Source organism: Canis aureus, chromosome 28 (assembly GCF_053574225.1).
Source record: "Canis aureus isolate CA01 chromosome 28, VMU_Caureus_v.1.0, whole genome shotgun sequence".
Classification (NCBI taxonomy): domain Eukaryota; kingdom Metazoa; phylum Chordata; class Mammalia; order Carnivora; family Canidae; genus Canis; species Canis aureus.
Genome location: NC_135638.1, coordinates 19,117,526 through 19,144,034, shown reverse-complemented (window position 1 = coordinate 19,144,034; position 26,509 = coordinate 19,117,526). Strand labels below are relative to the sequence as shown.

At 42.7% G+C, this 26,509-nt stretch overlaps 1 protein-coding gene across 5 annotated transcripts in view; it reads right to left on the bottom strand.

Annotated features, from left to right (window-relative positions):
* Positions 1–26,509, bottom strand: part of JPH1 (junctophilin 1) — an 83,997-nt gene that overhangs the window by 53,566 nt on the left and 3,922 nt on the right. For all 5 annotated transcript variants that reach the window (XM_077876523.1, XM_077876525.1, XM_077876524.1 and 2 more), the window contains exon 2: positions 23,282–24,041. In XM_077876523.1, the coding sequence (XP_077732649.1) occupies positions 23,282–24,041 (760 nt within the window). The remainder of the gene's footprint in view (positions 1–23,281; positions 24,042–26,509) is intronic.

Below are 26,509 nucleotides of genomic sequence, written 5' to 3'. Positions count from 1 at the left end.
CTCTTTTTTAAGACAGCAGAGACTTTGGAAGAAGAGTCAAAGTCCATCTAATGACCAATGAAGTAAAATTTCTTCCTGACTATATATATACACACACATATATATGTATATATATATACACACACACATGTACATATACACACACACACACACATATACACACACACACTCTTCCTTCAGGGCCACTGTTTTGACATTGGTAACAAACTTTCAGATTCAGAACCATTAAAAAAACCCACCAAAAATAAAAACTACAATTTCTTTCCTTTTTATCCTTAGAAATTAATCCTACAAAAGAAATTTGCTTTTAAATCATGTCTGCATCATCACAAAATAAAGACAAAATGTCTATATGGTTTTCCATATAAATATGCTCTTGCTTTGGCTGATAATTGCAAATTCCTTTTTTTTTTTTTTAAAGTCAGAAAAACCCTGGAAAGAATTCTAAGTCTCCGTTCTCACTTTACAGAGGTAAAGACCCAGCCTGGGGAAATCACAGTTTATGGGATGTGTCCTACCCACTATCCACCATGAGGTGTACAATTACTAGTAAGAACTGGCTGGATGAAACAAGCACAGACATACAGTCTAGGAAGCCCCGGAACAGGGGTCTGCATGGAAAGCCAAGGAGCAGACAGGAAGATGGAGGGAGCTGGGGAAGGCAGCCCCATGAGGGGCTTTGCTGGGGCAGGTTTCATCTTCCCATCGTCCGTGGGTTGCTAAGCCTCTTGCCGCCCTCTCCAGCAGAATTTCAGCTGCACCAGCACTTCTGCCCTGTAATGGGCTGTTTACTTGTCTGTCTCACCTCATGACATGATGAGCACCCAAAGGGCAAGTGCTGCCTTTGAAAACCCATTTCTTGGACCTGCATCATGTCAGCAGGAAGGAGGCTCTCAATTAACATCCATTAAAATGAACTGGGTCTACAGGGTAAAAATGCGCCAGGCAGAGCTGCATATCCAGAGGGTAGTGGATGGTAAGTCTAGGAGTGAGGAAAGTTGGCAGGGAGAAGGGCAAATGTGGGTAGATGACAAGAACAAGCAAGAGGCAGAAGGAAAGAGAGTTAAGGAGCACATGAGCATTCAAAGAAATGCTTTAGGAGATGAAAATAGAGCTCACAGACAATTTCTCAAAAGAGATCAATGTGATTACCATCCTGAGTCAACACTAAATAGAGTCCATGAAACCACAGACTTACATAATTGTCATGACAAGCTTAGGTTATTTGAATAATCCTTTTTTTTTTTTTTTTTTTTTTTTTGCGATTTATTTACTTGAGAGGGGGAGAGAGGGAGGGAAGAGAGAGAGAGAGCACGCATGAGCAGGGAGGAGCAGAGGGAGAACTTACTTCCCACTGTGCAGGGAGCCTGACTCAGCTTTGGGGCTTGATCCCAGGACCCCAGGATCATCACCTGAGCCGAAGGCAGATGCTTAACTGACTGAGCCACCCAGGCGCCCCTTGAATAATCTTTTATTCACACGTTTCTGTTAAGACCTTAGTAAATATTTTCACTATGTAGAGCTACTTAGCCTTAAAAGTGACTTTCCAACTATGCATTTCTTTTGTGCATGGAGGGAGGATTTTACTTAAGAGTTTGCTGGCCTCACCCACACGTGAAGGGAGTGGTTGGACTGCTAGAAAGCAGGCTGCTATGCAAACTCTGAAAGATGCCAACAAACCAGGCCAGAAAACTACACCTGCACAAACCCCACCAAATCCATGAAACCAAGCAACCGTCAAAAAGGGGAAAATAACATTTTATATAGAAACCTTGCCTGAGAGAATGGAGCAAGAGTTCACTTAGATCCAATTTTCATTTCTTTACGGGGTTAAAATAACAAATGATTAGTGTGGTGGACATACCTGCATTTATGGCAATGAGTGTGTATATCACAATCATACCACCAGCTCCAATGTGGTCCTCTTCAGAGAGTGGTGATAACACAAATCTGCTCAGCAAGAACAGTAGGATGGCCTAACAGATTAATAATGGTAATGAAGGCTTTGATTTTTCAAAAAAGAAGATAACTCCAAAGGAATTTAACTGAAAAAGGCACAATAAATCACAAACCTTCAGTAGCATACCAGAGCTGGGTCCCTTACAGGATGTCCCCCCACCCCACTGCGACCTCCACTGCCATAGCCCTCAGAGCTGTTTTTTTTTGTGCTCTTTTCTCATGCTTTTGGCTTAGAACAGACTCTCTTCCATTTGTGCTTGCAGAAATCCTTCCCAAGGTCCAAGATCCAACTCTAGCCCCTACCCCCTGAGACCTCTCCTGATGCTTCCACGTGGAAAATATCCCTATGTTTTTTAAAACTTTACACAAGACAAATAAGATTCTGAAAAACACACTCTCTTGTGGCACTTGCTCTTCACCTTGCATTACGGTGACTTGTTACACTGTCCTACTGGAGGCTGCCTGAGGGCCGGATGATCTCAGACTCACTTCTAAACTCCAAGCGGTGTTTATCCCTGGAAACACTCTAAGTACTCAGTGCCCCAAAGGACAGTGGTCGGGTCTTCCATAATTTGTCACGATGGCCTATGGCAAATGGGTCTGTAGGTACTGACTCCTGGATCCCTACTTTTTACTCTACTCTTCTGATGTCATTTCACAGATTGCAAATTTGCCCAACAATATATTGGGGATGCAGTTGGGGGAAAGCTGGTTTCAATTATTTCCCTAAAGCTGAAACAGATATGCCTCAGAAGGGACATAATGAAGACGCTTTCATCATCTTACAATACACGTTTCACACTGCTTCGTTTTTAATCAAACATAAACATACGTGAGGAGGATTTTCTATCTAACTTTCAGGTTATTTTCTCATACTTTCAAGTCTGGCTATTTCTTGTGAAGCACTAGGAAGTAGGAATGCAGAAGTATGGGCCTGTAGGTGGGTAACCGTGTTGAAAAGAGAAGTCCAATCAAATCCTGTTTTGCAAGGCAAGACCCAGGACAAAGATACAGGTGTTCAGCTCAAAGCTGTTTAAATTCCACAGCATGCAGCACACAATGGTGAATGAATCTGGCTGGTCGGAGTCTCAAAAAGGAAACCTGCATCATGAAAACCTGTCTTTCTATCCACAGTTTGCGCACACCACGGAGCGGCCTGCAGGCACTTCAAACAGAGGTGTGGCTCTATATACCACAGGCTGGGATTTGTCTTTATGTTTGTATGTGATGTCTTAGGAACAAATCATTTGTGCTATTCCAGAATTTGGGGGAGAATCTCTACAGCTGTCCTTCTCAGAAACCTAGGAATGCCAAGAAGCTTCCACTAACCCAATAACTGAACATGCAAATTACTTGAACTTCATAAAAGCCTTGGATAGTACCTCAGAGGCATTATTTCTTCAGATATGCTCAATGAGGCATCAGGAGAACAAGTTCACCCCAAATTTCTCTATGGGCACCATAGTAAGTGTAAGAGTGCACACCTGCACCATGCTCACTGGGGCCAGGCACTGTCCCAAATACTTAACATACACCAACTCAAGGAGTACTCATTTTAACTCTGTGAGGAGGCACTATTAATTATCATGGCCCATTTCACAGATGATGACATTAAGACTTAGGTAAAGTTGTTTACTTGAGGCCACTCAGCTAAAAAATGTTACACTGCCAAGACCTGAAGTTGCTGTGGCCCTGACATCTGTGCTTATAACTACAATTACCATATTGCCGAAAGAATTCCCTAACCCAGTCTGGGCAAAAATCGGGCTGTCAGTTAAACATTTATTTGAATCGTTTCCCTCTTTTGTCCCTTCTGAAATTCTGCACTAGAGCGCACATTCACTTCTTCCTTGATTTTCAAAGGCAAAGATGCCCGAGTAAGAGTGGACTTGCAAGCCTCTTTTCCCAGGATCAGACTGGTCAAAGAGAAGAGATGGCACATTTTCAGAGCTCAAACTGTGGGACAGAGTCAGGCATAAACCACCATCTGTGAGTGGACTCTGCCAGAAACAGGATAGCTTGGACCCAATTGTTGAAAGACACGGGGTGGGTGGGGGGGCAGTAGACACCCACCTCCTCCTTCCTGTGAGCTGGTGGCTCCTGGGAGACATGGGGGCTCTTGTAGAGCCTGGCAGGTGCTCCTCCACTGCGGGGGAGGGCTGCTCACTTCTTTGCTTTCTCAGATCTGGCTTTGCATGCACAACGCAGGCCTCACGATGCACTGGGGCAGCAAAGAAGATGGCAACCTGCAAGTCTGGGGGGCACTCCTTTGAATGTGGGGAGTCGGTGTAGTGACTACCAGCAAAAGCACCAGAACAGGAGCAGCACGGGGGCTGGGGAGGCTATTCTGTGATTGGGCTCCAAAGCCTAGGGCCTGGGGACTTCCTGGTAACCTGACTTCTTCCCACTGAAGATCAAGTCTCTGGTGCCTGACTTGCCATCAGCTCCTGCTTTTCCTGCATCTCTTTTAGGCTGAGGATATAAACCTACCTTATTTACCCTCCCAGCTTCAGTTCTCAGGGAAGCATTTGAATGCCATCCAGGTAAATGGGCGAGGAGCCAAGACAAAGTCGGCCACGGGGAAGGAAATGGGCCCAACAGTGCACCTGGACGGATCCTGCCCTCAGTCACATGCAACAGAGCCAAAGCGAGCCAGGATGAGCGCTGGGTGAAGATTCTCTACCAACTTCATTTCTCCCAAGAATTCCTCCTTCCTTGGAACAGATTTCTTTTCTAGTGATGCTCCCACACATTGCTTCAGCCTCCACGTAGCTCTTCCTTAATTTCCAGCTGCACTGCAAACTGTTTACCTATCCATCTCTGCCACTAGGTTATAAATTTCCTAGAGGATAGGGCCCTAGTTCATTTTGGTTTCCCCCGCAAACACCTACTCTTCCCACTTTATGCAGAGCATGGGATTCGGGAACCGCTGGCTGCGATAATTACAAAACTTACACTAGCATGAAACATTCGGCATCTGCATTCCACTTCCAATTTCTTATCTCGTTTAACCCTCAGAATAATCCTGCTAATAGCTACTACTGTTCTTTCCCCACTGCGATGAAGGAATGTGAAGCCTGAGTCCCATCATGACCTGACCTCGCCAGGATCCGAACCCAGACAGTAGCCACAGTGTGTGTTCTTAACCAGCAATGGCCCACACGCACTGCCTCTCCATGCCCTGAAACTCCAGAAGTATCAGTAACAATAGCATTTTAGTACAGAAGGGACCTACGAGCTCTTAATCCCCCACGAGTTTGCCCTTGCAGTGCCCTCTGCTAGGAAAGCCCTTCTTCCCTCTTTTGTTCCTGGACATGCTACTTGTCTCCTCAAGACTGCCCAAGAATTGCCCCTGGACACCCCTCACCGCTCCCCCAGGTGGTGAGGGATCCTCTGCTGGTTTCTTAGATACACTGTCCTTTGCCGTGTCCCATCCTATAATATCTGCCGCTTTTCTCCTCAATCTCCTGCCGTGGAAATAGGAGCTCTCAGAAGGCAAGGTCTGTCTTGACACAGTACTCAGTGTGGAAGTAATCGACAGTTGCTGGCTCTATCAGCTTATTTAGTACCTGTTAGGTGCTACTTACTGTGTGAGGGGAACTCATATACTAATCAAATTTAATTCTCTCAACTTCTGTGAGTTGGGTGTCAAATCACCCCATTTTTTGGATGAGTAATCTAAGGCTTACAATGTCACATAGACAATATTTGAGTAAAATCTTCTCCCTAGCCCAGTAACCTGCCAGCGTCTCTCTGGCATCCTGACCCCTAAACATAAGGCAGGGCCAGCACCAGGAGGGATGTGGAATGTTCTTCAGGTCATCTGTGGATGGGTCTCTTGGGGTCTTGCTCCTGGGCCCTGACCTGAGCGGGAAAGGGATACAGTCTCCAGGCAAATTGGACCTCTCAAAATTCAACTCATCACCCAACTGTCTCTTATCACTCAGGTTTCATGTGTGTGTTGTAACTGAGCCCTAGGAAATCGGGGTCACTAACTATAAAGGACTTTCAGTAAGGAATGACCATTTTCATTAAATTTAACTTTTATGGGCAGCCTGGGTGGCTCAGTGGTTTAGTGCCGCTTTCAGCCCAGGGCCTGATCCTGGAGACCAGGGATGGAGTCCCACGTCAGGCTCCTTGCATGGAGCCTGCTTCTTCCTCTGCCTGTGTCTCTGACTCTCTCAATCTCTCTCTCTCTCTCATGAATAAAAAGAAAACTTAAAAAAATAAATTTAACTTTTATGCAATGATCTCAGCATAAGGATTAAAAGATATGTATGCTGTATCGAGCTTATATATGAACCATCAGAAACCCAATGAGATCTTACGTCTATAAGGATTCTAAGTCTCCAAGGAAGAAAGCCAACTCAAAAATGATGAATGAATCAAAACCAAGTAGTTAGATTGCCTATCAGGTCTTGATACCTGTGCTGAATCCCATGTAATGTAGAAGACTTATTTTTATTAGCTATACAGTATGCATTAATACACATAAAGTAGGCCACTGAAGTCTAAAAATGACCTCTTATTCATGATCATAATTTTCTTTCTGGGTATAGGAAATATTTTATTCTGGGTTTAACTCTTGTAGTTCTTACTTAAAATGATTCTAGCTAGCTTTAGATTTGTGCCTAACTCTTAGGAAAAACTTGTAACTCTATGGCTTTATAGTTCACTAGTTCAGTATTCAGATTTCTAAAACTTATTTAGAATTTAGGGGAGTAGCATTTGAAACTAATTTATAGAGCCACAATGGATGGAGGAAAAGGAAGAACAGAAAATTAAGAGGGAAAAAACCTTGAAAATGTCATGAGAAAAACCAGTTAGGTACAGCCTATTTTAAACTCCTAGAAGTCACTATACCTCCTTGGTAAAAGGACTGTAAGTATTTGCCTACAAGTTTTTTTTTTTTTTTTTTTTTTTCCTTACAAAGAAATCCCTTCCTAATCTCCATAGCTTGAACACTTAAAACTTTTACATCCCTGGCTAATTCAGAGTCTTCATCTAGACAAAAATTGTAAGGCATGACTCAATGTAATCCATGCTTTTGCAAGAGCTACAACCTTATATTTTGATTTAGTAAGTGTTTAACGTTCAGTAAAAATATTTTTTCTTTTCATATTTTCGTGTTTCGTGAGAATACGAAAAACTGTTGCCAGACTAGACCAGAACACACGTTACCAGTTTCTTCTTAATGGGAAAATCAGACTGCTCAACAGAGGCCCCTGTACCTCGTCAAGCACTCCTGCACCTGCCTGACTTCCAGCAGGAGGGGGGATTTCTCAGGTGGTTAGAGCCAGCTGGGGCGGGGGGGCTTTTTGAGCTGGGACTTGCCACTGCCAAGAATCTGCAGGAAGGCTGAACTGTGCTCTTGGACATGGCTGCTCTGGGAAGCGAGGTGGACTATTATAAGCTAGAGAGGGGTCAAACAAAATTGACTTGCAACGAGTTAGAACAGAGACCAGGGAGTGAAAAAAAGCAGATGGTACTGGGGAACAGAATGATGAGAAAACAGACCTCTGGTTCTCCCGTGATCTTGATCTTTCTTTTTTTTTTTTTTTTTTTTTTCGTGATCTTGATCTTAAGCTGAACCCCAGTGCTCTTTGTAAGACTAACTTACCCATTGTTTTTTGTCCTACCTACTCCATGTAGGTACAATTCCTACTAATGTCCTTCTTGGGGCAGGTCCTAGGTGATATGGTTTGGGGCCTGAAACTAGCCTCTGCAAGTTTTCACACTCTTTGTGTAATTAGTATCTTCATACAAGCCATGTGCTTATTCTCTTGATCTGTTTTGTACATAAAATAACTAAGCAAAAAGATGCCTTTCCAAGGCAAAGAAAATCACAGATGTCAATTTCACTCTTTTATATGGACTTAGTCAAAGACAACAGGCAGCAAAAAGAGTTAATGAAAGCTCTGATTACCATATAGCTGACCATCTAGATACTGCAATGGCCACTCTATCAATAGAGTAAATAAAAAAAAAGGATTTGCTAATTTGATTTCAGACAATGGAATTATCCAAATAGAGATGCAAACAGAGATAACCACAATCAAACACTGCTCAGCATCTTGCCTAAGCTTATCTTAGCATAAAATAATTCCCTCGTTTCCACAGCATCTCTGATGAGTCCTTATAAATTTCTCGACCCCAGGCTTCTCTACTCATTTTTTGACAATTCTATTAAAAGTGACTATGTAAACCTTTGATTTTGATGTCTTCATTTCCTTTGGAAACTCTTAAATGCACAAGCCTTCTGAGTACCATTCTTAGAGGAATCTCTTTTTGCTTTGTTCCTCCTTGAAAGTCCAGGACTCAAAGATTCATTATCCTTCTCCCCAAAGTGTCACCGCCATTATTTACGGTCCACGTGTGCTCTTAGTGCATTATCCTCAGATCCTTAGGGTTTTGACTCTCTTTGTATACAACCAGTGGTATACAAGATGAGTTCTCCTTTGCCACTTTCAAGAACCCAGTTCTTTATGCATTCATTTATTCACGTCTTCCATGGTCCAGTCCCAAACTTCTGCTGCTTCCAATCCACCTTGTACATGACAGCTAAAGCCATTCTCCTCAGATGTTGTTTTGCTCATGTTACTAACTTCCTCAGGACTCTGAAACAGTTTCCACTTGTGTCTTGCATAACACCTGATTAGTGCTTTTAAGATCCTTCAATAGTCAGCACCCTTATCTAATTGTCCTCTTCTCTGACCATGACTCAGCTGTACTTACTCTACACTACCCGCAGCAAAGCAAAACACTGTGCGTCTTACATTATACACACCAGCAGGGGGGTGCACAGCCCAGAAGGGTTTTGAGTGTGCTTTTGTACACACACTGTAAGACTTCTCAAAAAAAAGATGAAGCATCAGAGTGAAAATCTAACAGAAATGTTAGATCCAGGGTCTCTAGCCTCCTACCTTCCTATCATTTTTATTCTTTTCTACAAACCAAACAGCATTAGCTTTCAGAAATTTCAGACCAGCCCCACTACTGCTATCCCTCAATTTACTAACTTTCTGGACCTTTTATTATTTTTTTTTTCTGGGTAGTAGGATGAGGGTGAAAGGGAAGTGTCTACATACAAAAGACCCTTGTTTTCAGGTTCTGTTGGCCATCGGAGTCACTGGGGAATACCAACACAGAACACCAGAAGATTAATAAGGCTTTGAGGCCAAAAGCAATATCTACTCCAGGGAACCACGAAGACAGTACTGCCAATCGATAATGAACACTGGTGATCTTTACTGCCTTGAAGCATTTCTCATTCTCTTCAGGCTGTGAGTCATCAGACATGCCATTCTTCCCCACCTGGCAAAATCTCTGTTGCCTCTATGACAAATCATGCCTTAGCTTCCCTTCGAAATATTGCTCGAGGCTCAAATTCCCTATGAAATCATTCCAGACCAAGTGCACCTGGCACCAGACATGCCAATTATACCAGGAACCCCTTTATTCACGCTGTCTCTCTCATTTTCCTCCCCTTTCTCATTACTCAGCATTGCCTTAGGGCTAGCATCTTCTACACATGAATTTACATATTCACATGCATGCATGTTTACATAGACACTTTGCAGGGGTGGTGGGGTGGGGATGCTGGAGACTTTTTTATTGTCTTCCCTTTGTTGACTTACGCCTTCTTTTTCCTTTGAAATTTCCCTTATTGGGCACTGAATACAGTGGAGGCTCTGTAACTGTTAACAAATATAGCAACTGTAATTTAAAGAAAACTTTTGAAGAGTAAAGTTTAGCAACTGAACTTTAACACCACAAAATTAACATATTACTGAAGACTCCAAAGGCAAAAAAAAAAAAAAAAGAAAGAAAGAAAGAAAGAAAGAAAGAAAGAAAGAAAGAAAGAAAGAAAGAAAGAAGAAGCTCTTATATATGGCCTTCTTTCCTTTGTTTTCATTTATAGAATGAAACCTTAGGGGATCCCTGGGTGGCTCAGCGGTTTGGTGCCTGCCTTTGGCCTGGGCATGATCCTGGAATCCCGGGATCGAGTCCCACATCGGGCTCCCTGCATGGAGCCTGCTTCTCCCTCTGCCTGTGTCTCTGCCTCTCTCTATCATGAATAAATAAATAAAATCTTAAAAAAAAAAATGAAACCTTAGGGACTGCATGCTCTATAGATTTTAATCATTCCAACACTGGGTTGAAAGTTCTTCTGATTTAGTGAGTATGAAGAATAATAATAGTGAAAAATGCTTTTACTCTCAAGTTCGTATGGTAACATGAAAAAAATACCTCAAAATATTACTAGTGGCCAAGAAAAGTCTCTGGAGGTGCTTTATGGACAGGTCAATCTTTAATTCCTGTAAGGCTGACCATTTAGACATTTACATAAACTACTTCAAAACCTGTATGGCATGAGGTGGGCACTAATAAACAGTTGACCAAATGAATTGCTTTGTTATTATTTAACTGCTCCCTGTGGGTGTAAATTCTCTCCAACCCTAAGCCTAAGGAGGGGTCAGGCCCATGCTTCCTTTCTCACACTTCAGGTCTCGCGTGGTCCTAGGTATGTCAACATTTAACAATACCCCTGAGATGATCAAAAATCACTGGTGTGTGAGCTGTGCTCCTGGAATGCTTACAGGTACTTCAAAATTGGTTTTGATTTTGTCCCTAACTGTAATCTCATTCTTAACAGTTTACACAATGGCACATTTTCCCTTTCTGACAGAGGACAAATCTGGAGTTGGAAAAGTAAAACGTCAGTGGTGTTTTGCTGTATTTACTAACTGAATAATTTCTATAAAAAGTGTTATTGGTATGGCTGGGTGAAGACAAGTTCAAATACTGGCAAAGGAAGGGAATTCACACAGCGGTGGAGGCCCAGGCTTGGGTTTTCCACTTTCTCTTCCCCATTGATGAATTTCTCCCTCATCCCATCTATCGATGAGAGATCCAGATAGATGACTTTGCTTTAATATATTTGAAATAAATGACCCACATTCCAGGAATGATGAACCTTTTCACTAATCCAATTTAGGAGCATTAGGATATCACACACAAACATCTTAGATTTGTCTCTGTTTGTCACCACTTCTATCCATTAATTCCTCCTAATTTCATCTACTTCTCTACTACTCATGCCCTTGACTGGGTCTTTATCATCTTGCCACAGACCAGGGCTCTAGTTTCAGCCCCACTTAAATCCATCTCAGAAACAGAGTTCCCTGCTCCACTTCTTTCAAAGACTCCCTAAGATCAACACAAGTAGACAATCCAGCTCCTGAAGCTTTATGACATCATTTCCTATCACATCTTAACTTACACTTACCAACCTTCACTGTGCCTCAGAATAACCAGGAAAGTTTGTAGAACGCAGACTTCTAGGCCTCACCCAAAGATGTGCAAAGTCAGCACTGGGTGGGAGCCAGAAATTTTCAAGTGCCTTGTGATTCACTGCAGGGAGTGTGAATGGATCGCATCTGCAGATGCACTGCCCCTCTATCCAACTGCTGCTAGGAACTTACCCCATGCACTTTCAACCTACTCTGTCTTCTTCAAGGTATGCCCTGTCCAGAGCATCCTTGCCACCATTTGCTTTCCACTGAATCTTGAATTAAGCCTCCACAGCTACAGGCTCAGCCTTAGCCTCGCATGTGCTCAGTGTTCTTCCTTCTTTTGCATTTTAAGTTTTTCTTAGAATTCACCATACTAAACTGGTATTATCTATTGATGTTTGTCTCAGTCACAAGATTTGGGGCTACTGAATAATATTGGTTAAATGAAACTGACCAAATGAAGCATATGACCAAATAATACTGCTCCCAGATGGATCTTCCTTTATGAGCCAAAGGCAAGCGCATGGGTAAAAGCAAAACAACAACTATCTCAAGTCCCCAAATCTAGTGGACATTAAAGGCATGGACTCTGATGCTGTGCTGCCTGGGGTCTGCCCAACATAGGTCATCTACTTGCTTTATCACCTTTCTAGGTCTCACTTTCCTACTAACATGGATTAGGTGAGATAACAGATGCCAAGTTCATGGCACAAGTTCAGGCACCAGGTAACCACTTAACCATGTCAGCTCTGTTTATATGTGGCCAAAAGGCATCACCCAAATTGCTATCCTCAGATGGGTGCTTGCACTCGTGTGTAGTATGTGGGGGAAATGTTTAGATGTGTCTACACTGCTTCCATATGTGGAAACATGGCCAAAAAAATGAACTTACTGCAAGATAGCTAACTTTGACGTTGTTGTATCCAAATGATGCTGAGATTCTGCTACCATCAAAAATCATATCTTTAGGGAAAAAAAAAATCATATCTTATAGATTCTATGTAATTTTATTAAATTAAAATTTGGCTATTGAATTAAAGTTAAATTAATTTAAATTGAAATTATTTGGCTATTGAAAAGATTTGATTTTTTTTTTATTTTTTTTTAAGAAAGCACCAGTCATCTCCTTAGCACTATAAAATTCTAATCTCTGTATATTCAGTTGATAGCATTGCTACTGTCAGGGGTTAAAAGTCCATATACAAAGACACACTTTTTAGGTTTTCTTAATTCAGTCCCATAAGGACCTCGAGCATGATCACAAAAGATGGACAGAGGTTAGGCAAAGGAAAGGGGCCTGGATGTGAAGATGCTCCAGGCAGAGAGGGAAAGTGACAGGCTCCCTGAGGTGGGCTAGGTGCTTCCCGGTGGGTCCCTTCACCCCACAGCCCCACCTGGCTCACAGCATCGGCCCGCTGCACAGGGGTGCTGTGAACTCCCCAGCGCATTTTGCTCTTCATGACAAGTTTTGTTTCTTATTCATCTTTGTATTCCTAGGGCCTAGTGCCATGTTTGGACAGGGCTAGCACTAAATAAATGTTTGCCAAATGATGTTTCTTTAGCACAATAATTTGTGAGAGTGGTATTTTGTTTCAGTGTGCTGCCAAGAAAGAAACAGGCCAACAGATCTTGCTCACTGGGTAGGTCCTTTGAGCACAAATCTTAGAAAGCAGAATTTCACAAATTCAGGAATAGGCATTCTGATACCTGAATTGCATTGTCCACAAGCAAAGGTTCCTTCTGGTTACTGAATGTGAGAATTGCTTAATTTGTACATCTTAAGAAGAGCTGCATCTATTGGGCAGCCAGGGTGGCTCAGCGGTTTAGCGCCGCCTTCAGCCCAGGGCCTGATCCTGGAGACCTGGGATCAAGTCCCATGTCGAGCTCCCTGCATGGAGCCTGCTTCTCCTTCCGCCTGTGTCTCTGCCTCTCTCTGTGTGTCTCTCATAAATAAATAAAATCTTAAAAAAATCTTTAAGAGCTGCATCTAGTATCATGTCTGCGGAATTCCTCTTTTGTGATGTGCCTCATAAATGTCTTTGTTCCTCAGGGTTTGGGTCTGAGCTCTCTATGGATGGGACACATTTGAATTTTCCTTTTATCTTTGGGGCCAGCATATCAAAATTCAAAAAGTAAAAATCCACACTCATCCTCCTCTCTACACCCGTACCCTCTTCTCTGTCCCTGTCTGAATAAACAGTATCTGCATCCATCCAGTTGGCTGGCCCTGAAACTTGGTGGTCACTCTGCCTCTGCCTCTTCTAGGTTTGCCACATTTATTCAACCAACCAGACTCCTACGGAGTCTGCTTGGGAGGCTGTGCTTCTTTCCATCCCCACTGTCACTGCATAGCTTGGCCCAGAGGTTCTTACCTAGGTTATCAGTTAGCAGATCACTATCTAATCAGTCTCCAGTTTTATTGCCCCTTGTTCTTCCTAGTCCCTAGACTACCTGCATCCAAAGTGATCTTTCTAAATTTGATGTCATCCTTCTGTCTAAAACTACCAGTAGCTCTCTCTGGTCTTTATGATAACGTCTAATCCCCACCCCCCCATAGGTCAGTGAGCCCCTGCCTTCTTCTCCACCTCATCTCTCAACACCCACCCCCCACCACCTTGTGTTCTCTTTTCTAGCCATACCAAACATTTTACAATACCCCAAATACACGTGGGCCATTATCCTTTGCACTCTTCTCTACCTTTTTCTGGAAATACCTACACATCCTTCGGTTTTCAAGCTGGATACCACCTGCACAATCAATGCCTCCAGCCCCAGGCTAGGGTTAAGCTCTTCCTATGTGCTACCTTAGCTCCTAGCAAGGCGGCAATCATCTGAGACATAACTGCATTTTTATCTGTCCTAACACGCTACGGAAAGGACTGGATCCTAATCATAATTTTACATTTACACAGCATGCCATCCACTAATGTTATAAGAATGATTAAGATTAATATTTCATGGAGATAAAAACCAAGCCTTATGAGATGGGCTGGTAACCTAGTGTCTTTCCTGCAAATCCAGACCAGGGTATTAATTAGTATGTTAATTTGCAATCCTTCCACGGCATTTGCATCTCGCAAGGTATTCTAGTAGTCACAGTTCAATTGATTCTCAAATCACTGAGGTGAGTAGGAGGAGTGGGAATGAGTAACAAGGACCTGTGGAGCATGGGCATGGCTCCTCCATTCCCACTCCTGAACCTGAAAGTCCAACTCTTTTAGATTTTTCCTCAACACATTTTGACTAGTAGGTTCCTGACATAAATATCAAACCTTTCCCCTAATGGATGGAAGTGAGCATAGGAAATCCTGAAATACTAATTCAGAAAACTCCTGCACCAATGAAAAAAATGAAATAGATAGGGATCTCTGGACCAAGATAATTGAGATCAAAACTTGAGGGACTCGATACAGCAAAACTCAGCAAAAAATGTTAACCTTATTCAAAAGTTTTTAAAAACAAAAATATAGCAAAGTTATTTGTTAATCTCTGGCATAATCAATTATTTAAAAAATGCTAGGAAAGGAATTAATGTATTTTCCTTGGTTTGAATAAGTTTCTTTTGGCACTCAGGGAAATCCTAAGAAGATTTGACTTCAAAGAGCCGTACTCTTTTGGAGGTGATCTTGATTCCTTACATATTAATTAAATTCCTGATAAAGCAGCTTATTGTGAATTGAGGATATTATACAAATAAATGTGAAACACCAACTGAAACAGAAGGGCAAAATTATTAAAAGCTTATTTGGTTTTATTCTCAAGAGGCCGTTGTACTAAAGCTGAATGACTTACATAAATACCTTTGGCATTTGTTGGATCCTGTTCCCAAACACAATGTTCATATTTCATCTATAATAAGAAAAGCATCTCAAAGATTTGCAAGGCACTAGTCTTGCAAGCGTCCCGTTTGGTGTCTTGAGTAAAGTGAGGTTGGCAGAGTCAGCTTAATCCATAATGGAAAGTTGTGAGCGGGGTGCTTTGGCCGCCTGGCAGCTGCAGCTCAGGAGTCTCCCAGCTGTGTTAGCATGCACACAGAACTCCGCCACTTGCCTGAAAACAGAGTAGCTCCAGATCAAGGCTAAAATTTGTACGGAGCACGTGGGACAGAACACGAATGCTATCACACCTTTGGCTTTCTGGGAAACAGAGTAAGGGGTCTTTTGTTACAAATGAAGTTACACTAGGAAGTAACTGCTGCTTTAATTCTTCCACGTTTACAGAATCGGGAAAAATGTCATGCTTCAGAGATAAATGAGATCGAACCTGCTGCAATTTGTACTGTCTAAGCACACTCAGATTTTTACAGTTAAAACAAGGCCAACATGTGTCCCAAAAACCTAGCTTATCATCCCCCTGGAACATTGCTTTTTTCCCTCCAGTCTTTGCAGCCAGTTTTTGCCAAGTAGATTTCTGCAGAATTCAACATTACCTTGTATCTCGTTCACACCATATACAGACAGCATCTTCTCCTTATGCTCTCTGCTTAATCAAAGTGGAGAGCCTTGCCTACGTGATTCGGGGCTATAAAAATGCATGCTTTTAATGGCCCACACATCTGAATAACTGTGTGACCCTCCTGTTATTATGGTGCAAGACCAATTTTCATTAAATTTGTATTGCTTGAACCTACTTGGTTGTCATTAGAACACACACCACCCTCAAGGCCTCAGTTTCTGAATGGGCTTGGACTTGGGAAGGTTGGATAAAGAGTTTTTAAAGAGAGGTCTCCAGAAACAAGATACCCTAGGAAAGTTTTACAAGGTTCCCATAACACAGTATGTTCCCATGTTATGTGTAACGACCTGCTAAGCAGTGAGGTACCATAAAATCAGAGCTGAAAGAGAGAAGCTGGGCATGTTCCTCTTATGAAGTACCAGCTTATCCACACTTTGCCCCTTATTTGGGGGCAGGTCAGAGCAGACGCCTCAGTATCTTTCTGGTTTCAGCTGCTCCCTCTGTACACCCACACAGAAAATCCTCAGTGACTGCTACAGAGAAGTCCTGGGCCCCTCACCACAGAGAAGTCAGGCTTTCTTTAAACAGCCTGGGCAAGAACATGAGGAAATTAGAGCAGACTCTTTGCTCTCACCCATGGGAAATGGGCATTCTTCATTAAGGAGAAACATGTGTTTAAAATTTGTATGCACAATACATAAACTATAATAATCAAAGAATCGTGACTTACACTAGTATACCTACACAATATGAAGATAAAAATCTTTATTATCCTGCCTTCTCTTCAGAACATTACCCCAGCACAGCTTGATACAAATACATGTGCCATTTCCTTGCTCAATTTTTTTTTCAATCTTAAAATATATAACTACCTGTTGACAATAGATTGACTTCAGAAAGATCTGAGGCTGGGAATGGGGTGAGTCTTGGTACATACCCACATCTAAACACAGGAGGTCATGCTTGGTGGATTTAACGCCTTTCCTTTTGCTTATTCCTGTTTTTGCTTCCCAAGCCTGCCTTCCTTTCCTTTTTCCTTCCTCTCTCCATCTTTACCTCTATCTCAGTCTGGCTTCTTGGTCACCTGTCAACTCACACTTATGGGAATCATACTCATAGGATTTCAAAACATGAACTGGATATGGTGATTCACAGTTTACATACAAAGCCCTATGCCATCCACTCTCTCATTCAACTCTTAAGACAATCCTCCTGTAAAGACAGAGGAACTATCAATCCCCATTTACAGGAACTTTTCTGCACCTCAGCCTGAGTGTATTATCCAAGACTCTGGAATCTGTTTGTAGAAGGGCTGGTAATAACAGGTGGAAAAGCCAGACAGGCAGCAAAGGTTGATACAGATGAGCATGGAAGGCAAAATAAAAAAAAAATCATTAATGCACTCAACACTGAAATCCACATTTTAGGTGATTCCCCCCAAATTTCTGTAGTTATTTAATGGCTTCTTCAATTAAATGGCTTGCAAGACGTTACAAAAAATTCAACCTTCCTGCGAAAATCACTTAGGTTAAAAACTGAACGTTTACGATAGCCCCAGTAGAAGAAATAAAAAGAAAATCCATGGAAAAGATAATCTGCAATTATTTTTAAAGATATGAGAGGACTACAAACATTACAGGAAAGAAAAAAATCAGAATTTTGATTTACAAAAGAGAACTGGAATCCGCTTGCCCAACTGAATTTAAGAATTTCAAATTCCTGGCCCTTCACACGAACTTGGCAGAGGCTGAGCCTTTTTCCCCTACAATTGGTAGAAGTTTAATTTGGATCTGTAATGTGCACTGACTCATGGTTGACTCTAGGTTTTAATTACAAATAAGTGAAGTGTGAATCAAGTCAAGCAATCTTTTAAGGAACTGTTTCTATTGAACACTATTATTTGAGCTCATGAAAAATTTCAGCCAAAAAAAAAAGACAAGAAAAATCTTCAAAAGGGAATAAAGGCAGCTGAATATTTAGCAAACAGATTCTTAAAAAAAACAGTAAGCTCCTATTTTCTGACCGATCACATAACTTGGTGATGTCAAACAGGCAGGATGAGCTAATATTTTTTATAGTGAGTATAAGCTGACTTTCTGGAGTTTCCACATCTGTTTAAGGGAAGCACTCACATGTATCACTGGACCAGCTCATTCTTATGAAGAATGGAGATAACAGTCTAGCTTACCCTCAAGTTCTTATTCCCAGGCCCTGACTTAGTAATGACTCTTTAACGATGTTGACATAGCTAAGAAAAAGCATACCTGTAACATACTTTTGCATTTTCTGTACTTCCTTGATTATTGCCAGATTTATAGCATGATGATTTCCTTTCTTTGAGGCTGGTTTATAAATGCCCAGGAAAATAGAATTAGAAGTACTGGTAGTGTTTGTAGCCTAAGTAGTGAGAATTTAATTCACTTATTCATCAAATATTTACCAGAGCCCTTACGAGAGTGCCCTGATCTAAACCAGCTGCTGGATGTCTAAAAGCGAGCAAAGCTGCCTTCAGGATCTGGCTTTCCGATCTACTTGGAGAAAGAGATACCAAACAAATATACTGAAATTCGATGAGAACTTAAGACAAATGGGCGTCTGGGTAGAAGGGGGTGGCAGTGGGGTGGGAGGGTGTGGGCTTAGGGAAACCTTCCGTGAGGAGACTTGATGCCTTACCCAGAAGATGGAGTGGCCTAAGAGGCCAGCTGGGGCAAGGGCACCAGGCAGGGGGAAAGCAAAGACTTCCCTTGGAACTGAAGAAAAGCTGTTGTGGCTGAACCATTCAGGTGATGGAGGAAAGAAGGAGAATGGTAATGAGTTATATCTTCTTAGAAGAAAACTATAGGAAATATATTTTCATGGAGGATTTTTGGGGAAAAAAAAAGTGTCATTTTTTTATATTAAAGTCCAGAATCAGCAACATGGAATCCGATCTCTAATTCTGAAAACAGGTGCTGCAAGCTCACCTGTGCACCAGATACCTTGAGGGTGGGCCTCCACATTGTATCTCAGGCTTCCATCGCCCTGTTACTACACGTGTGCCAGGCCCAGCAGGGCTCCATCCCAACATTACCTATCTCAGGGCTGCTGTCACCACCTGAAGTCTGGGAGATGTTTGGAGCAGCAGTCACTGATATTTCACACTAGCCCTGGAAAGCCTGTCCAGCCACATACCCTCCCAGATTCAGTGAGGCGGGCCACAGAGTCAGAGAATGGTGGTCCAATCTACCCTCCCACTTTATTTTTTTTTTTCTTCTAATCTGTGTGATGCAACAAAGTCAGTACAAACAAATGCCTGTGGTTCTCAATTGGTCTCTCCCATCCCTGTCACCAGATATCTTCCATTCTTTAGCAGGATGATCATGTCCTCTGGGGCTCAGAGTCTACAAAGCTCTTCTTTGGTCTACATCCTTTTCTAGATTATCTGTCCTTTTCCACAAAGTGTGGTTCTCTCAGGGCCACTTATTTGCTATCTCAGCCAAACGCCTCACCCTAAAATTCTTCCTTAAGACATCTTTCTCAAGGAACAGTTTTTTGAACATCTCATAAGCAATGACCAGAGACAAAAGTTACATGGAGTAAGAGCAATCAAGTGAGAGCTGTAATTGAAACAACAGGAAGAATGGGGTGATCTTGGGCAGAGCTGTGGTCTCTGCCTGTGAATGTGAGGAACCTGAAATATTCAGAGTTGCTCTCCTACCTCTTGGACATTTCTTTAAAAACAAGATTGAGACATTTTCTCAATTCCACATGATTTTTAACCCACAGGACCACGATAGGAAGGGAAGACAACATTTTGTTACCTCTTATAGACACAGTACTTTTTAGATCAGAACAGAAACCTGAATAAAAGTTATAGGAGTCAGCAAATTATTAGTCTCCCTTGGTGTTTTCACTCTTTTATGTGCTAACTTTCTAGTAAACTATCAGTATCTGCGAATTCTCTATCTGCTGCATTATTTCCACTAACTGTTAGATGATCCTCACATTCCCTTACTGATAAGAATTAAACAGAGACCCCATAATACGCCTTCTGAAATGAGTCTCCCATGCGTTTCCTGCAGAGACACACCACTCCCTCCACGAAGAAGCAAAGAAAAGGTCCACAGACCTTCTTGAATCTCCGGGCCAAAGGTGGTTTCCCCGAAGGTGGATACCATTATTTTCTCTCAAGGCTAACTTAAGACTTTGCTTCAAGATGATATGGAGTGATGGCACAAAAATGGATCCATTTTCCTGAGACTTAAACAAAAAGGGGCTAAGAAATAACAGCAATAGAATAGTGATTAGCATTATCTGGATGGTGAACTGAGGTGCTCAGTAAGTGTTACCATCTCCCTCTGTTGCTAATGGCCAGCGAGCCATTTTGAGAGCTGCAGCTGCCAGGAGCCTCACTTTCTGGTTGTTACTTTGCCATTACTGGAGGAGGCCCAGGGGGAGAGTGTCACCTACGTTCTTAAACTTTTGATATTTTTTAAAACCAAAACATTAATAGTAACTACTGGAGGGGTCCAGAAAGGACTGAGCAGATAGTCAAGCATTATAAAGAGGTATGGTTTAGGGGATCCCTGGGTGGCTCAGCAGTTTAGCTCCTGCCTTTGGCCCAGGGTGCGATCCTGGAGTCCCGGGATCGAGTCCCACGTCGGGCTTCCTGCATGGAGCCTGCTTCTCCCTCTGCCTGTGTCTTTGCCATTCTCTATCATAAATAAATAAATACATCTTAAAAAAAAAAAAAAAAACTATGGTTTGTGACACATAGCAAGAAGGCCTTCCCGCAGCCAGCAAGTTCCAAAACCTTCAAACAAGCTTTTTCTTTTTTTTTTTTAAGTTTTACTCAATCATTTATTATTTTAGAGATTTATGAGAGAGAGAGAGAGAGAACACAAGTACGTGTGTGCACATGAGCACACAGGGTAAGAGGGAGAGAGAGAATCCCAAGCAGACTCCCTCTTGAGTATGGAGCCCCATGCGACAGGGGGCTCAATCGTATGACTTTGAGATCATGACGTGAGCTGAAATCAAGAGTCAGACAACCAACTGAGCCACCCAGGCACCCCAAAAAAGTTTTTAAAAGAATGTAGAATTTTAAACTCAGAGCTACTGACTGAAGGGGAATGTCAGTCCTTTAGCTACTTTCTACAAAAATCAGTGACAAAACTCTGTACCTGAAGCATTTATTAAAGCAAGGAATTGGGGCCCCTAGGTGGTTCAGTTGGTTGAGGATCCAACCCCACATCGGGCTCCCTGCTCAGTGGGGAGCGTGCTTCTCCATCTCCCGCCACCCTTCCTACTGTTTGTGCTCTCTCTCAAATAAATAAATAAATAAATAAATAAATAAATAAATAAAATCTTAAAAAAAAAAAAGAGCAAGGAATCTGGAAAGAGGAGTAATATATGTGGATGTAAGATGTAAAAGGTTAATGGAGTATTTTGTCTCTTGTGTCATCTGAATAGCATACATATATTTCCTTACTGTGGTTAGAACACTTAATAGGAGACTTACCCTCTTAACAAATTTATAACTTTATAGCTGTTGAACAACAGCTCCCCATTTCCCCCCTCCCTCCAGCCTCTGGCAACCACCATTTTATTCTCTGTTTCTAGGAGTTTGACCATTTTAGACACCTCACTTAAGTGGAATCACAATTGTCCTGTGACTGGCTTATTTCACTTAGTATAATGAATGGCATATTTTCAAAATAGCTAAGTGAAATTTTTATGAAATAGTTAACTGGCTAAATTGTTGATTATAAACTATGTAATATAGTATTCTCAAACTACATGACTACTATCCCCAAAAGATTTTCAACAGGGTTAATGTGGCTAGGACTTGGGTAAGAGTTTTATGATCCTCGTATAATCGGAGATCCTTGTGTTACAAGTATTTCCCTTTCATTATGTAGATTTCTCCAATTTAAACTAACGATAAAAGTCAATAATCAAAGCAAGTGTAAGAAAATCATGTTAGATCGTCCTGCACAGGTGTACTTTCCATCTGCCAAGATCGAACTGCCTCTACTAGATCACTAGGTTGTAAGGTGAAAACAAAGGGGAGCATCCAGGAGTCCATTTAAAATTATAGGCCAGGGCATAACCCAAGGTAGCTGAAGGCCAGGGGAACCAGTAAGATTAGATGTATCAAGTATCCCATCTATAAGCAAACTGAAAAGCAAGTAATGTAACTTCCTGAAAGTCTGTGCTGATCAACAAGCAACATTAACTTTAAAACAGGATGAGTTTGGGATAAAGATGGAAACCCTGCATATCTCAATATAATGCAAAAACAAGACCAAGTAGAGCTTCAGACACTAAGAAATAAATAGTAGCCATAAAATAGTTTTAAAAGCAACTTCAGAAGTCTGAAAGTATTCCACTGAACCACATGAAATTGCCATTTTTGCAATTTTGATCATTAAAAGGTCCAAATATCAGTAATTTCATATGGCTCAACCAAACCAAAAGAGGGTTCATTAATTCAATGCTAAGAATAAAAATCTGAAGACATGCTCATATCTTGTGGCTTCGAAAGGAAGCTTTACTTCTATGAAAAATATTACTGAAACAGGAAGATAAATGCCTCAAGTCATACAAAACTGTGGCCAGTCAGTGGCCATGTAAATAAGCCTAAAAATAATATTTTCCATTTATAACCATCCTTTTTTTGAATTGAATAGGACAATTCTATTCCCGCTAGAGTTCTCCATCCCTCTCGCTGGATCCGTGAACCCAGCTATTAATGGTAAAACTTCAAGCACATAGTCCTTCTATGCCCACATGCACCCCACTTCTCAATCTATAATTCACCGCTTTCTCCTACTCACTCCATCCCTTCTCTACTGCTCTACTTTCTTCCAACTTTGGCACGCTGACAGTCCCATCTGTCCATGTCAGGTTCCCCCCCCCTTTCCTTTTAATACACCAGTGATCTAATCATTCCTGCACAGAATGCGGTGACTTGCATGAGCTTTAGTCCCTCTGCCATTCCCATATAGATGGGCTCTATATTTTCTTTTTTTTTTTTTGCAGTGATATTTATTTTTTTATTATCTATTTTTTTTTTAACTTAAATTTTAGGTAGTTAACACACAGTGCAATATTGGTTTCTGGAGTAGAAGGCAGTGATTCATCACATATACCACACCCAGGGCTCACCATAACAAGCGCCCTTCTTAAGTTGGATGGGAGTTTTAAAGAATGCATGCAAGATGTGGTCTTATAACTGCATTTCTGCCATATAGACTTTGACGCCTTCTCAAATAAAAAACAAAAAATGATAAATAAAGCACCCCTGAAAGTGTGCACAGGGTCTGAGCGACCTGACGTTAAGTATCAGGGAAGCAATCTGTAACAGGAAGGGCATCTCCACGTGCCTTGGGCCTTTTGTGATAATCACGTTTCAGGACAGTGCAGGTAGGTTTCGGACTCATTCCGCTGGACTTAACCAGCTTCTAGCTGTGGTTCTGGCAGTTGTAGAGGCTACCTGGTGAGGTCGCCGACACAAAGACAAACCTAGTATGGGGCAGCCCACTCTTCTGAAGGACCAGCCGCGACCACCCAGCCTGCAAGCGACATACCTCGAATTTGCAATTTCCACTTTGGTTCTGGCCATGGCAGCTGCCCTTTGCGCGCCTTCGATCGCTCGGTCCACCTTCTCCCTAGTTTTTGTATTTCGTATTGGTATAAGCTGCTTCCTTATTCCCCGGACCAGAATATTATTTTTGTATTTCCCCTCTTCCTTGGAGCCGTCAGGAAACACGGTGCAGCCGTACCCGTGCCTCTTGTTATTCGCCCACTCGCCTTCGTACTTCATGCCGTTGGAGCGCTCGCTGATGCCGAAGCCGCTGCGCTTGTCGCTCTTCCACTCGCCCATGTAGGTCTCCGTGGTGGTGGCGTCCACGTGGTCCTCCACGGGGCAGAAATCGCAGTCGACGTCGCCGAAGCTGATGGTGGAGTTGGCGTCGCTGGAACTGATTCTGCTCATGGCCGCGTCGCTGCGGACCGAGCTGCGCTTGCTGGAGATGGAGGACTTGGATTCGGACTTGCGGAGCTTCATGCTCCCCAGGAGGGAGCCCCTTCGAAAGAGGCCGCCCTTCTTCTTGCCCGCGAGCTCGGCGTCGGCGTGGAAGTTGAGCACGAAGCCGCCGCGGGTGCCGGCGGGGCTGTCGGAGGCGGCCGCCGCGTCGTGCAACACGCTGCCGTTGCTCTGCTCGCTGCGCAGCGAGGCCATGGAGGTGCGCAGCGGCGAGCGGATCACCGTGGCCATGCCGTAGGGCACGCTCTGGCGCACGCCGTAGCCGTGCCGCATGCCGCCGGCCCACTGGCCCTGGTAGGTACCTTCGAGAGAAAGCACAGCGTGAGGCGCGCGCAGCTCACCTGCAAGCACCCGGGCGCGCGCACCGCAGGCGGCCCGCAGCTCACCTGCAAGCACCCGGGCGCGCGCACCGCAGGCGGCCCGCAGCTCACCTGCAAGCACCCGGGCGCGCGCACCGCAGGTGACCCGCAGCACACCTGCAAGCACCCGGGCGCGCGCACCGCAGGCGGCCCGCAGCTCACCTGCAAGCACCCGGGCGCGCGCACCGCGGGCGGCCCGCAGCTCACCTGCAAGCACCCGGGCGCGCGCACCGCGGGCGACCCGCAGCACACCTGCAAGGACCCGGGCGCGCGCACCGCAGGTGACCCGCAGCACACCTGCAAGGACCCGGGCGCGCGCACCGCAGGTGACCCGCAGCTCACCTGCAAGCACCCGGGCGCGCGCACCGCAGGTGACCCGCAGCTCACCTGCAAGGACCCGGGCGCGCGCACCGCAGGTGACCCGCAGCACACCTGCAAGGACCCGGGCGCGCGCACCGCAGGCAGCCCGCAGCTCACCTGCAAGCACCTGGGCTTCAGGCGGCCCGCGGCCAAACCCCGCACGCTTCCAACCCGGGCAGCTCCCAGCGCCACTGCTCACCCGTTTGTGAATTCCCGCCCTGTAGCTTCGCGTCTATGGTCTTTTAAATTTTTATTTTATTTTTTATTTTTCGGGTCTATGGTCTTAATGTCATAGCATTTTAATAGCTTTTTCAATAGCCTGGGAACTTCGCTTTTCCTTTCAAAATCTATACAAGTGTTTCATTGGAAACCACTACTTTCTCATTTCGAAGGGAATGATCCTCAGAAAGCGACTTTTCTCCCCGAAATTATTATTCTCCTCCTCCACCATGGGAAGGCAGTGTCACAGAAGATGAAAATGAGTTCTGTCTGTGAATTTGAATCTCATTTTATTCCTTTAGCCAAAAACCTTTAAAAACGCCAGGTCTGTCATTATAACAGTCCAATAAGCTCAAAGACGTAAGTTATTAGTGATCTGAATACTCGGGACAGTGGCCAAATTATTTTACATTTTCTTTCATGTTCACCATTTCTTTTTTTTTTAGGGTAGGGAAAATAGTTTAATATTTAGGCTTTTATTTAGATTTGGGAGAAATTTTTGGAGCTAAGAGTGATTTGACAAAGAGGATATGTGAACCATTATGAAAAAAAAATGGGCAATTTATTTTGTACTTCCTGGTGAACTGGTTTAAGATTTGTCCTCTACTACTTGCCAAAGTTCTGCTTTCTCCTGGCCATTTTCTTCATGGATTTCCCTAGTCCCTGCCACTACATATTGAAACACGTTGTAGACTAGAAGCACTCTGAGGGCAGGGGTTACCTCCTAAGCAAACATAAAATTTCCAGTCTCATGGCTCTATGTGTCCTGTGGTCTCTAAGTGTTTGATGACTTTATAGTAAACAGCTTTGGTGGCTCAAAAGAATATACTATTTACCTCTAGAAAAACTGAGATAAGGCCAGAATAAAACTTCCACTCTTAATAGTATAGAATTCACATCTCAGAGCAAACGTGTGTTTGACAATGTCCCTTAAAACTCTGTTGACACCAGATCGCTTTTTCAATGAATATTATGTCTTTCTAGGAATAGGATAATTTCTAATCTAAAGCATTTGTGCTTAGTATGTTTTTCTATTAAATAAATTAGCTAAATTTTCTATTAAACAAATTAGCTGGTGTGGCTTTTTAAATAATCGCATGGAAAAACTGAGTATTAAAATTAGGGAACTTAGGAAAAGAGTAAAATTAGGGAACTTAGAATTTTCTTTTCAAAGTCAAGGCAATTTCCTTTAATTAAAGGCACATTTTAAATTATAGTATCCTCCAGAAGAAGCTCTATGGAAATTTTAAGATATAATTATTTCTGTATTATTCAGAGTAACTCACAATATCATAAAAAAATAAATCATGGTTAGAGTCTGTCTTGACCTCTTTCAGTATCTGATTATATTGATATACCTTGTAGTCACTTTTCATTTTATATTGCCACATACAGATTTCCATTTACTTTTTAAATATTGAGCTATATATGCTAGTGGTTTCATATCATTGTGTTAATAGGGGCTGATTATTTCACTGCATTTAAAAGTGTAATAGCTCCAAAATCAAAAGTTTTGACAAATTTCAAGACTACATTCTCTGTTTAGTCTGATAGAGGTCCGATAAGCAGACAACAGCAAGACAACAATGAAATTCTAAGTAGGTCTGGTACTATGGATGTCCTATTCTGGGTAAACGTACAAGTCTTAATCTGACATTTATGAACTACTGAGGAGGTAGGTAGGCGATAGCATTCTCAAAAGGACTAAACCCCAAAGGATAAGATAGTCATATACAATATCCCAGGCTAAGAAGGTTCCTACTGAATATTAGTCATTTCCAAATAACCACCACCTTAACAGGGAAGGGAATTAAATTAGGAAATTTCAACTC